General features: G+C 35.6%; 1 protein-coding gene across 1 annotated transcript; it reads left to right on the plus strand.

The window, feature by feature from the left end:
- The first annotated feature begins 856 nt into the window (after positions 1-856).
- Positions 857-12,567, plus strand: LOC103707997 (formin-like protein 5). Its single transcript, XM_008792742.4, has 6 exons — positions 857-1,371; positions 3,087-3,822; positions 3,902-4,541; positions 4,633-4,835; positions 5,233-5,468; positions 11,498-12,567. The coding sequence occupies exons 1-6, from the start codon at positions 1,216-1,218 to the stop codon at positions 12,338-12,340; spliced, it is 2,814 nt and encodes a 937-aa protein (XP_008790964.2). The 5' UTR covers positions 857-1,215; the 3' UTR covers positions 12,341-12,567.
- The last annotated feature ends 462 nt before the right edge of the window (positions 12,568-13,029 follow it).

The following is a 13,029-nucleotide window of genomic DNA, read 5'->3' on the forward strand; positions in this document are numbered from 1 at the left end:
ATAGAACATATAACATTGTTTACTAATATTTCCTATATATCAAATTTTTTTTATATATTTTAGATATTGATAAATGTTATATGAACTTACCTTGTATATTTATTCAACCTAATGCAGCACATAATTTGAAAGCCAAGCTTGCTCAAAATTTAGGGATAAAAATATATTAAATAATATCCATCTAAATTTATTTTCTGTTTTCATGTACAAAGTTACTATCCAATATCGATGCTCATATTTTTGTCAGCTGAAAAAAAAAGTGGATGTAATCATGAACATACAAATATCCGATCCATATCTAAATATATAATTCCAATTTACACTCCTATTTAACCTCATATAATTTGCAAATTTGCATTCCTATATCTTCTATACAATGACATCTTTGATCGAGCGGTTCATAAAATTTAATCATCCTATATTCATATTCATCTTTTTAATATTTTTGTGTGCACACCTATTTCAAACAAATATACAAAAAGATATCTATAAAAACAAATATAATATAAATTTACCCTCCAATTAATATTTAAATTTACATTCATATTTTATCAAATAAATGTAAATTCAGATACAGATAATACTAATATCCCATCTGTAGCAAATCTACTTCCAGCCATGTCAGAATTAGATGATTTGAGCTTGAGCCAAGTTTTTCTAAGATCTGCTTAAAGTTACAAATGATCATGTTTTATTTAAAGCCGAGCCTGGCTGATCTTTAGGTCGGTGGGCTCGGCCGCACGCACTGCGTGGTCCCACCGTCAATCCCTCCGCCACGTCGCTCGTCGTCTCCCTCTTTTCCAACATCGACGGCTAATAATTAAAGCATAAAACCACTTCGGAAGATTCCATTTCCTTTTTTGACCACCTCAGTCCTTATCCTCGCCGCCGCTCGAAGCGCAGAAGGCCAGATCTCCTCTCCATCCGCCGTTCTCGATCCCCCTACGAGACAGCTCGTTTTCGATTTTTTTTTTTAAGCTTATTTTTCGTCGATCCCGGCGCGGGATCGGTTCAGGTTCCCTCGAAGATTGAGTTTTTCTTACCTATTTTTGGGGAAATTTTCGGTGGTTTTCTCGCACGGTAAAAGAAATATTGGGTTTTTCGAGCATTGTAATTATTATGTTTTTTTAGCTACGAGTGGATGTTGATGTCGAGATTGAGCAATAGATGATATGAAAAGGATAGATTGTGGCTGGAGGATCGTTCCAAGAAACGATGGATATGAGAAAGTTCGGATTTTTATTCGTTTGCGTCATCGCGTTGTCTGTTCTGATGATGAGAGGCTCAGGAGAGAGGCAACGGGCAGAAGGTCTCTTCTTGGGCTTTAGAGATACTGCGATCGTGGCTTCTCCAGAGCTAAATGAAGACTTGGTATGTGGAATTCTACTATCTTTTGCCTCTATTTCCCATTCCGATGAATTAATAATAATCTTTCTTATCTGATGCCAGAGTATGCAAATTATAATTAGTATGGTGCTACATCTAGGGGTCATATCTTAACAATCGATTTTTCACAAGAATTTATGAAAAAGAAATAAGGAATATTGCATCATATCAGCAGGTTTATTCTTATGCGCATGCGTTCATGCATGTAGAGCAGCTCTAAGGGAAATGCTGAAGGGTGTAGCAAGTCACTATGAGTAACCTAGACTTGCAAGGTTCGTATAGTATACCAACTTGATTGTAGTTGGTCACTTGGTTGGGAAAACTTGGGGCAGCATTGCTGAATATGGTGAATCCCCCAAAAGACTGAACCAGGACGCAAAAATTCTTAGCTTTGATGGCTTCCTCCCTGAATCATCCACACATCTGTGGCATGAACCAAATTTCGGAGATCGTAAAAGTGGGTTCAATACTGTTACTACTCAAATCTTAAAATGTCCTAGCTAGATCAATGCCATTTGCTCTGCTTGGATAGTTTGCTTTATTGGAATTAAACAAATATGTATAAAACATCACGTGGCCTTGAGTACAAGCGGATAAGCCAATTAACAATCGGTGGCTTGTTTAGATGCATCGGAAATCCCATATTGATTACATGAATTCACCAGAATTTCATTTATCTTTCCTTTTTTGATTTTATGCAAGCTATTATGTTTCAAAGCTTATGAGTTCTCTCTATATCATTCATTTCAAAGTTCAAACTTGGTTCGATTTTAGTTTGGGGCTATGAAGTTTTGGTCTTGATGGTGGATTCAGCCTGGGTCTCCGAGTATCATGCCAAAAAAACATATATCACATAATTTTAGACTATAACTTTATGTTTCTTATAATCTTCAGATCTTGAGCTTTGATGTTCTTAGGCTGAAGGCTTGAAACTATAAAAAAAAGTTAAAATCTTTTTTTAAAAAAATGGAATGTTAAAAATCATATTGCATTCAATTTTTTGATAACGATATATTTTTAGACATTTAACACTGTAAGCATTTATATAATCAAACATATATACAAAATGGCATGGACTACCCTGCTTCCATAGAATTAAGGCTTCAATCCTACCAGTGCAAAATCAATGATGAGCAGATTAACCTATGTTCCACTCAGTTGATCATAATATTCATCTAAAACACCTACACACTGAAAAATGACGAATGGAGATCACAGATGAATGTTAGTTAGCTCGTTATATTTCGGCAACTTTCAAAGACTTGCTTACTGCAAATTAAGTGTTTTTGAGACGCGGATATTCCATCATTCTTTTTTGTGGCCCTTTCTTTTATAAATTTAAATTCAAGGTCCAAATAGCCACACGTTGGGGACTTTGAAATGGATTACTAAAGAATGTCAAAATGCAGTCGTTAGTCACAGATCTTTTGTCAAATCTTTCTGTTGTGCAGTAATAGTGTAATCAATGCTAGTCAGCTACTTGAATCTTCACGCTCTTCTCCGTAGCCCTTATAATTGATCGTGCACAGCCTGTCAATGAAATTGAACTATGTTTAGAGCTAATTGTGGATTCTGTCTGCATTGCATGCTGCAAAGGAGTGATTTTATTTCCTTTGAACTGCCACAGATAACACAGTTCCTCTTAATTTTGTTGTGATGAAATTCTGAAACTGATTAATGATGAGATCTTGTGATTACAGATGGAGCGAATATGGTTATATTGTGGGCTAGATTTTATGGACACGAAAGAAGTTTTAAGAAGCTCAGGATCTTCTTATATGGAGGATTTAGTTTGTGATTCTACTGAGACTAATCCGAACTCTAGGTTTTTTCTGAAAAGCGGCAACTTAGAAACTGTGACTTTTCTCTCACTACAAATTAAGCACGAACTTCTTAGTTGTTTGAGTAGGCAAAACTTCCATTTTAATGTTCCTGGAGATGATGATAGACTGATAAATATGTATATGGAGTATTTGGAGTCATTACTTGGATGCAGTCTTCTTTTGAGAAGGCATTTAGCAGATCAACCTCTTCAAGCCACTTCCCCTGCCTCAGCTCCAACTCCGGGTCCATCTTCTGTGTCAGCTTCATCCCCTAGTCCAGGAGTTGAAGTGCCTAGTTTTGGTCCAGCACCATCTTCTGATCTTGCTGCTGCTAGTGCTCCAGCGCCTGACAATCAATCTTCAGGCGACACAATACTTCCACCAAATTCCTATAATCTAACCCCAGGTGCCGCTCCAGTTTCACCATCAAAGAAGCCAAACAACAGCAAAAGATCTGTTATCATTGCTGTGGTTCTTACTGCTGCTGGGACATCTCTTATGGCTGCATGTATATTCTGTTGCTATCATAAATGTTGTAGAGACAGTAATGACTCAACATATGGGCAAAGAGATGAGAGTCCCCTTATGACGTTAAGCTTAAGTGACTTCTCTGGTATGGAAATGTTTCACAGATGATTCATGTAAACATATTTTGAAATTGTAGTTGCTAATTTGTAAGTTTTCCTTTTCAGGCTTGTCACCCAAGTCTTTTGGGCAAGATACAATTCACAAGGAAAAGATTGGAGGTTTGTCTGTCAAAACTGACCCTGGCCAAAATGATCATGTTTTATCATTCGATGTTAGCTCAGATGGAACTCGATCATCTGATATACCTTCAGGAAATTCCATTTCTTCAACTGAGATGTCTAATATCTCTAGCAATGCTTTTGAGCCAAAACCACCTCCTCCTCCACCTGTTATGCTTCCTTCTATTAAGAAAATTGCTCCATCACCTCCTGCTCCACCCCCTCTTGCTCCACCACCTCCTCCACCTGTTATGCCTCCTATTAAGAAGGTTGGTCCATCACCTTCTGCTCCACCCCCTCCTTTACCCAACTCAAAGCCTGGTCCTCAGCATCCACCACCACCACCACCAAAAGGTGCTCTTCCTCCTCATCTGCCACAAGGAGGCTTGGTTTTAAGAGTTACTCAGCCATCACCTCTTGGGCCAAATCATTCAGGGGATGCAGCATCTGCCCAGCGTTTTGGTGCAGAAGATGATGCCAATGCTCCCAAAGAAAAAACCAAGCTGAAGCCATTCTTTTGGGATAAAGTGCGTGCAAACCCTGATCAATCCATGGTCTGGCATCAGATTAGATCGGGTTCATTCCAGTAAGCCTCTATATTCAAAATTACTTGATGTTGTCAGTTTTTATATTGTCATATTGCATACCATGGTTCATTTCTAATCATCAATTTACAGGTTCAATGAAGAGACGATAGAAATGTTATTTGGTTACAACTCTGCTAATAGAAACAAGTGTGAGGGTAAGAAGGAATCATCATCTAATGATCCCTCAACTCAAAATGTTCAGCTTATCAATCCCAAGAAGTCACAGAATTTGGCAATTTCTTTAAAAGCATTGAATGTGAAAACGGAAGAAGTTTGTGATGCACTTATGGAAGGTAAATTTTCATCGTCTTTTGGGGATTGTAGAGGCTATTCAGTACCATATGTTCTTGTGCATCAATAAATTAAGAAAGAAACTTTGCATATTTCATATATGCAGAACAAGACTAAGGCCTCTTGTAAGCTAGGAACAACTTGTTTTGCTTTTTATGCTTGTTGCTTGCCCAGTTTTCTGATTAGCATGTGGTTGACCACTTGTTAGAATTTTTCCCCTTGCATTTGTTCTTGCAAAAGTACTTTATTATATGTTGTTCTAGTGCAGTAAGATATTTTCTTATCTTTTCCAACTAAGGAAGGAGCTTCCCATGGAGATATGTCAGCCATTTGACTATATTAATGATCAAATATATTATTTTAATGCATCAATTCTTCTGCTTATCTTCCTCCAACCAGGTAACAATCTCCCCACGGATCTACTTAAGACATTGTTGAGAATGTCACCCACCACTGATGAAGAGCTGAAGCTTAGGCTTTACAGTGGCAACCTGTCCCTGCTTGGACCTGCAGAACGGTTCCTAAAAGTTGTGGTGGGTATACCATTTGCATTTAAACGGATAGATGCATTGCTATTCATGGCTTCTCTACAAGAGGATGCATTGGTCATAAAGGAATCATTTGCAACTATAGAGGCAAGTCTTGAGATCTATAATTTCTTTTTATATCTTTCTAATGATTATTGATGCTTGCATAACCATAAGCAACAAAAATATTTACATAGTTCTTGTCGGCGGCCAACTGCCCTTCAATGTTTATTGGCATGTTTTCTTTTCCCCAGCAGTTGCCTTGTCCATGCATTAGGCACTAATCCATAGGAGGTTTATGTTTGGTTGAGAAAAGTTTGAAAACTTTGAATATACCATTCTTCAATTTGTTAAGCCATCTCCATGTAGATGGGATAAGGCTTTCCAGTTAAGGCTAAGTTAGCTTTTATTTTCTTCTCTAAAAGTGCAATCACTTTCTTTGTAAGATTAAAAGAAATATTTAGCATTGCCAAGGGAAAGATCAAAATGTACAGATAAGCAGCAAGGCCTTGCCCTTCCTTTTAACTAGGATATGTATTAAATTATCAAGGCCAAATAATTTGTAATAGAAAGTAACATTGAATTTCTTTTCACTGAATCCATCCAACTCTTATTTTGTCAACCCTTTCACGTAACATAAACAAGCTAAAAGCACTAAGTTGACAACAAAAATAATTACAAAAAATAGTATTCTTCTCAACTTCCTGATTATAGGCATTCAAATTAAAGTATGGTAGTTAGTAAGGGCAAAGAATTCCTTCTCAAATGTAGATGATGCAAGCATCAACAGAATATTTCATGTTAGATGGAAAATATCTGAAATATCTGCTCTTTTATTATTCAACCCTCCAAGTAAGGCATTTGCAAAGGAATGCAAACCTCCAGGTATTATTCATTACAAAGGAATGCAACCCTCCAAGTAGAGCATTTACATTATGATGGAATTCACCTAACCTTTGTTAGTGATGATTTCCTCCTAGGTCGTTCATCCCTTTCTCTTTAATTTTTATAAATGACTTTTGAGTGTAAAAGCGAAGGCCTATCACTTGTGAGGATACTCTTTAACATGGGACTTTTTGTGGCAAGCATGTCGATGAAACAATGTCTGGTATTCTGAAGTAGACTTGCCGTTATGAATGAACAACTACAGCTGTTTCTAATCATTATCCTTGATATTGGCATATTGTACATCTTAATTTGATTTAGATACAAATATAAATGCATAAAGTTTATTAATGTTCACTTATAAGATAAATCAAACATAATACATGCATTTCACAATTTAGCAATTCGTATCTGTTTCAGCCCTTTCTTTTCCAAGCCCATATCCAACTCATATCCTTACACATTTATAACTTTTATCATTATTGTGTGGTATTCATTCATATTTATATTTGCTTATAGATATGCATATTGATTTTAGGATTTAACAAATATATGCTTCTGTATTCATATTTGTCGAGAAAAAGTGGATATTGTAATGATCTTGCATGCTTCTTTTGGACCCAAAGGGACTTGGAAAGAGTGCAGAGGATTGGCCAAAAGCTTGAAATGGAATCCAGGCAATTATAATTGCAAAGTGAAAAAAGGACTCAATATTTTATGTATTTGTAAGTTGATCATACAAAGAATACATTGTATAGGTAATGATGACAAACATAAGCAATACCACCACCAAAAATAATGTTAGATAATGTTTGTAAACTGCAACTCATGTCGTGAATAGGTTGGGGAATAATTTGTGAAATTTGCAACTTGCTGTATGTTTCATGGAAAGTGCAGTTATTCAAAAGTAGTTCAAAGAATCATCTAATCAATGAATAATACAAAAGTTGTTCAGTCGGTTTGAGATTTATATTTCATGGAAATTACTGAGGTACCTTTTAGCTTATGATCCACATCATTACAAGTTGATGTCTTGATTTGCACCAAGATTGGTTTGATAATTGATTTTCTCTTCACTTTATTGGTCTTAGTGTGTCAAATGCTCCACTTATGTTTGAATGCTTCCTGTGGTTGAAGTGGTGCATAAGGATCCATCTAATCACATGTGGTGCTCATGTTAGAGGTTGGTATGGTATGAAGAAAAACGTTGTACCATATTTTGTAGTGCTAAGCATCGACAGCAAAAGTTGGGACCCTGCAAAATTGATTAGAGCATTTTCTATGATATGCTGGGATAATCCTTTATGACCATATATTGACAGCATGTTCTGGTAACCAAAGCAGACATTTTGGTGATTTGGTCCATCTAGATGGATTATTTAGCATCATTGATCATGTGAAAGATGCAACGGCATTACCTATTGCATGCATTGATCCTTTTAGAGGAACCTGACCCACAAGGTAATGCAACTAGTTTTGTGTATATGAAAGCAATAAAGGAGAAGAAACATAAAAAGAGATTTCAAAGGTCTGCAAGAATAAAATAAAAAAATAATTCCACTTAAAGAAATAATCAATTTAAGGTATTTTCAACTACAATTGGCTGTAGAATCTACATGGACCCATATCATTGTGTATAATTGCGATATGCTACTATACAAGCTAATTAATGAATCTTAGGTTTATACTGATGCAAGCTTATATAATGGAGAACACATTATATGAAGTTGGAATCCACATTAAAAAGTGTAGATTGCATGATATCATTACGAAAAGAACTTGAGATGAGTAATGAAGGAACCAACAGAGATATCTAAATTCCAAGGACAATAGCTCAAATTCAACCGTATAACATGACATTCAGTGAGGATATCATGCTGTCAATTGTGAAATCTGTGATATAAATTGGCTTTAATTTTAGTCCACGAATCCACTTGGACCTTTACTTCAGAATAATGTTATTAACCGTGATAGCTCATGCATACTATTTTAGGAATTCTGGAGTGCCAACATGTTTGGATCCTTTAAAATGACTGGAAGGTACTGTTTGGTACTTAAAATTGAGGGTCATTCTTACATTAGCTGAAGTGTTGATACCTTGTACAGAAAGAGTCATGTTATAATGCGCTTCAGTGCATTTCTAACTTGTTAATATACAATTGTTTTGAACTCCAATAAAAATGGACTAAATTGTTTGGGCAATCAAGTGCATAATCTTTTCTTCAATGTGTGAAGCACCATGAAAAACAGGTTACTTTATATAAAATGCCATTGATTAGTCAACTAAGTATAGTATTCAATATGCACACATTTTATATTTAATAGTGCACACAAATTAGTATGGACCCTCTATCAGATCCAACTAATCATAGAATTATGCTACAAAAGCACCCTAAAAACTTACTATTTGACAAGATCTCCTATTCTAATTTAATGTTAACACCCGTGCTTCTGGTTTTAAACAAACTTGTAGGAAGAGAAAGCTGCCAAGTGGAGAATTCCATTTTGCAGTCTTGTTTGATAAAGTTCTATCCAGGAAGACAAAAATAGGCTTTGGATGCTTGGTTACTACTAGATCTTTTTTTTCCCTATTGAGCCACAAAGAATGTAACAATAACAATATGCTAACAATTTGCTGCAATGTTTATGCTCAGCTCAACTCAACTAAGCCTTAATCCTAAACTAGTTGGGATTGGCTACATGAATCTTTTTGTTCCATTCCACTCTGTTTAGGAGTCACACTTTCTGAAAGATGTAAAGATATCAAGTTCTACCTTACTACTTCATCCCATGTAATTTTTGGTCTACCTCTATCCGGTTTTCTTTCTACATGTATCAAATCAGTCTATATTGGTGCATCTCTTGGCCTACGTTATACATGTCTAAGCCATCTAAATCGTCCTTCTCTCAATTTGCCCTCAATTTGTGCCACCTCTACCATTTTATGAATGTTTTTATTTTTTATTTTATTTTATTTGTATCGCCACATATCCATCTCAACATTTTATTATGGCCACACTCATCTTCTGCGTATATTATTTTCTAACTGTCTGACATTCTATATTATAAAGCATAGATAATCATATGGTTGTCTTTAATATTTTTCCTTCAACTTAGTAGGACTATTATGATTACATAATTTCCTAGTTGCACTTCTCTAATTTATTCAACTTACTTTAATCATATGGATAACATTCTCTTCAATCTCTCCTTATAAATAATTGATCCTAAATACTGAAAATGATCGCTCTTAGAAACTTCATGATCCTCAATTTTAACCTTCTTCTCTATTTCTAATTTTGCTAAATGTATATTCCATGTATTCCATCTTGGTCCACTTTAACCTAAAACTCTTAGTTTCTAATGCACTTCTACATATTTCTAACGTACAATTAGCTCTGACGTCGTTTCATCTATTAGAACGATATTATCCACAGATAACATGTATTAAGGAATGTCACCTTAAATATGCCTAGTAAGTTCATCCATAACTAGCACAAAAAGATAAGAATTTATTCTCAATGTAAGTTTATTATGATTGGAATTTGTTAGTACTACCACCAGTAGTACACACTAGTAATACACTAGTAACTGCTCTATGGTACAGGTCCTTATTCACATTAGTATTATTTATAACGGAAATTCCTTTTTCTGATACCCACCACAAGACTTTTCTAGGGACTCTATCATATAGTTTTTCTGAATCAATAAAAAACTATATAAAGTTCTTGTCTCTTTTCTTTATATTTCTGTATTGACATTCGAAGGAGAGAAATGTCTTTTACAATCGACCTTTTGGGCGTAAAATCAATTTGGTTCTCTAAAACACACCTTAATATGTGCTCAGTTACCTTTTTCCAAAGTTTCATAGTATGGCTTTTGAGTTTAATACCATGATAGTTAGAATAATTTTGGGTATCTTTTTACTCTTATAATTCAGTATTGTAGTGCTCTTCTTCCATTCACCTGGTATCTTCTTAGTTTTTAAAATCTTATTAGACAAATTAGTCAACAAATTACTCCCACATCACCTTAACACTTCCAAACCTTGATAAGAATTCTATCAGGTTCAACCGTATTTCCTATTTTCATCTTTTCGTAGCATCCTTTATATCAGATGCTCTAATTCTATATGTATACTTAATAAATCTATCCTCAATGGAACTAGTAAGGTATTCCACATCATCTACATGATTTCCATTGAGTAGCTTATCAAAATAATTTCATCATCTTTCTTTGATCCTATTCTCCTTAACCAAAACCTTTTGACCTTCATATTTCATACAATCCCATCATATGAATATCAATGTTTTTATCATTGAATCTAACAATTTATTTGTTATACCAAATATTGTCGTCACGGTTCCAAAGGGGGAAGATTCATATATCTTTATGTTTTTCTTATGCACCAAATTGCAAGTTGCAAAGCACCATTCCTTGCTGCCACCTCCAAAATGTTTACAGTGTTAAGATATTCTAAATTGCATAGCTACACCAAAAGGCAAATCTATGATGTATAAACAACTATATTGTATTTGACGATCATATTTGGATATGATTAATTACTTCCTGAGGGTCAAAAATAAAGGGCAATTATCTAGTTATGGTCCTGGCAATTAGGGTCCTAGGAGGGGCGCATTAGGGACAAACTTAATCTTTGGGCCTTTTTTTTTGCACAAAGTGGTTGTCCTAGTAGTCAAATCCATGCTACTGCGCTGTCAGCCTAAGCATTTTACCATTGCATGACAAGCAATGGCCCTACTTATTTAAATAATGGACCCAAATTTCTATAATTGGTTACTCTTTTGTAATTCCGTTCAATTTCGACTTAAGCTGCATGTTTAGGATGTCATTTTGTAAACAACTAATCACATTATATTCCCTGTAAGTTTATCTTTTTATAACATAAATGTTCTTTTTGTTTATGGTTTATTGGGCTTTGCTCAAAGCTTGATGCATCCTTTTTGGATCCTGGTATGAAATGTAAAGGGTGGATGTAACTCGGTTGAACCTAGAATTGGTGTAATTGCTTACATCATCTTCATTAAACTTTCCAATAGTCTGGTTTTAGTACTATTTTACTTTCTCACATCATAGACTATGTAATATATATGGTGTATTTTCTTATTGATTCTGCAATGATACTAGGTTGTTGTTACGCATTTTCAAGTGTTATTGGTAGACAGGAGGAGCAAAATCATAAATATAAGTCTTTATATTTTTCTAATGTATTTTGACATCTTTTATACCAGGTGGCTTGCAAAGAGCTCAGAAGTAGTCGTCTGTTTTTGAAGCTATTAGAGGCTGTACTTAAAACAGGCAACCGCATGAATGATGGCACCTTCCGTGGAGGTGCTCTGGCATTTAGGCTTGATACACTTTTGAAGTTGTCAGATGTCAAAGGTACTGATGGGAAGACCACACTCTTGCACTTTGTTGTTCAAGAGATTATCCGGTCTGAAGGTATGCGTGCTGCATGTTCGGCAAGAGAGAGTGGGAGCACCGCTAGCCTGATGACTTCTGGCCTCAATTCTAATGAAGGTTCTCCAAGAGAAAGTGGAGATTATTACTGTAACCTTGGCCTTAAGGTTATTTCAGGTCTGAGCAATGAACTTGAGAATGTAAAGAAGGCAGCAGGATTGGATGCTGATGCCTTAACAAATATGGTGGTAGACTTTGCTCATAGATTGGTGAAGACGAAGGAGTTCCTGAACAAGGATATGGGAATCTTGGATGTGGACAGTGGCTTCTACCAGTCGCTAACGTGTTTTGTAGAGCATGCTGAGGCTGATATTACTTTCTTGCTGGAAGAAGAAAAGAGAATAAAATCATTGGTGAAGAGCACCACCAACTATTTTCATGGGAATGCAGGGAAGGATGAGGGTTTGCGGTTGTTTGTTATTGTGCGGGATTTTCTTGGGATGCTGGATAAGGCTTGCAAAGAAGTGAGAGAATCAGCACCTAAAGCATCCAGAACACCAAATATTAGGGATAACTCGCCAATGGCACGTGTCCCAGATCCCCGACAATTGCTGTTTCCGGCAATTAGGGATCGGCGGGTCGAGTATTCTAGTTCTGATGATGAGGAGTCTTAAAGTTTTTTTGAGAGAGCGATGTAGTAGATCATGCTTGGAGCTCAGCTTTGGTTCTTCAGAACTCTCTGTTGAAGCAGCTTTATAATTATCATTTATTCTTTAGATGTGCATATACAACTAAAAAAAGTTTCATTTTTTCATTCAAATATGTAAATACTGCCAAGGAGATGCTTCATGTTCATGTACATGATTATAAAGTTCTTTTAGCTTGCTTATTTTGAAGGTCATGTGCTGATGTTACACTAGTGAATACCAACCTAGTTACAATTAATCAAGTTTCTAAATTTATCATCAGAAGCACTTAATGACTTGCCTAACTTTGTAAAATTTTTAAATTAAGGTTGGATAATTTATCATCAATTGGGCTACTAATTAGTACTAGGAAATTATTTTATTTTGCATGAAGTAGTGATCCTGCATTCTATTTCAAATGGAGAGAAGCAAAATTATGTTCATGCAGACTGATGCTGTCTAATCACCTCCTCCGACAGATACAACTTCAACCTGCCCCCACCAAAGCCAGCATCTTTTTTATTGAGCAGTAATGATAATACCCTTCAGTCTGAGAAAATAGGGTAATTGCCTTTTTGAATTTAAGAACAAACTTTCACCTGTGTTTGCTTAATCTTCTGTTTGGTGAGCATGACAAGCACCTGAATAGTCTCTGGTCATCGATATTTTTTTTGTTT

Source organism: Phoenix dactylifera, chromosome 3 (genome assembly GCF_009389715.1).
Source record: "Phoenix dactylifera cultivar Barhee BC4 chromosome 3, palm_55x_up_171113_PBpolish2nd_filt_p, whole genome shotgun sequence".
NCBI lineage: Eukaryota > Viridiplantae > Streptophyta > Magnoliopsida > Arecales > Arecaceae > Phoenix > Phoenix dactylifera.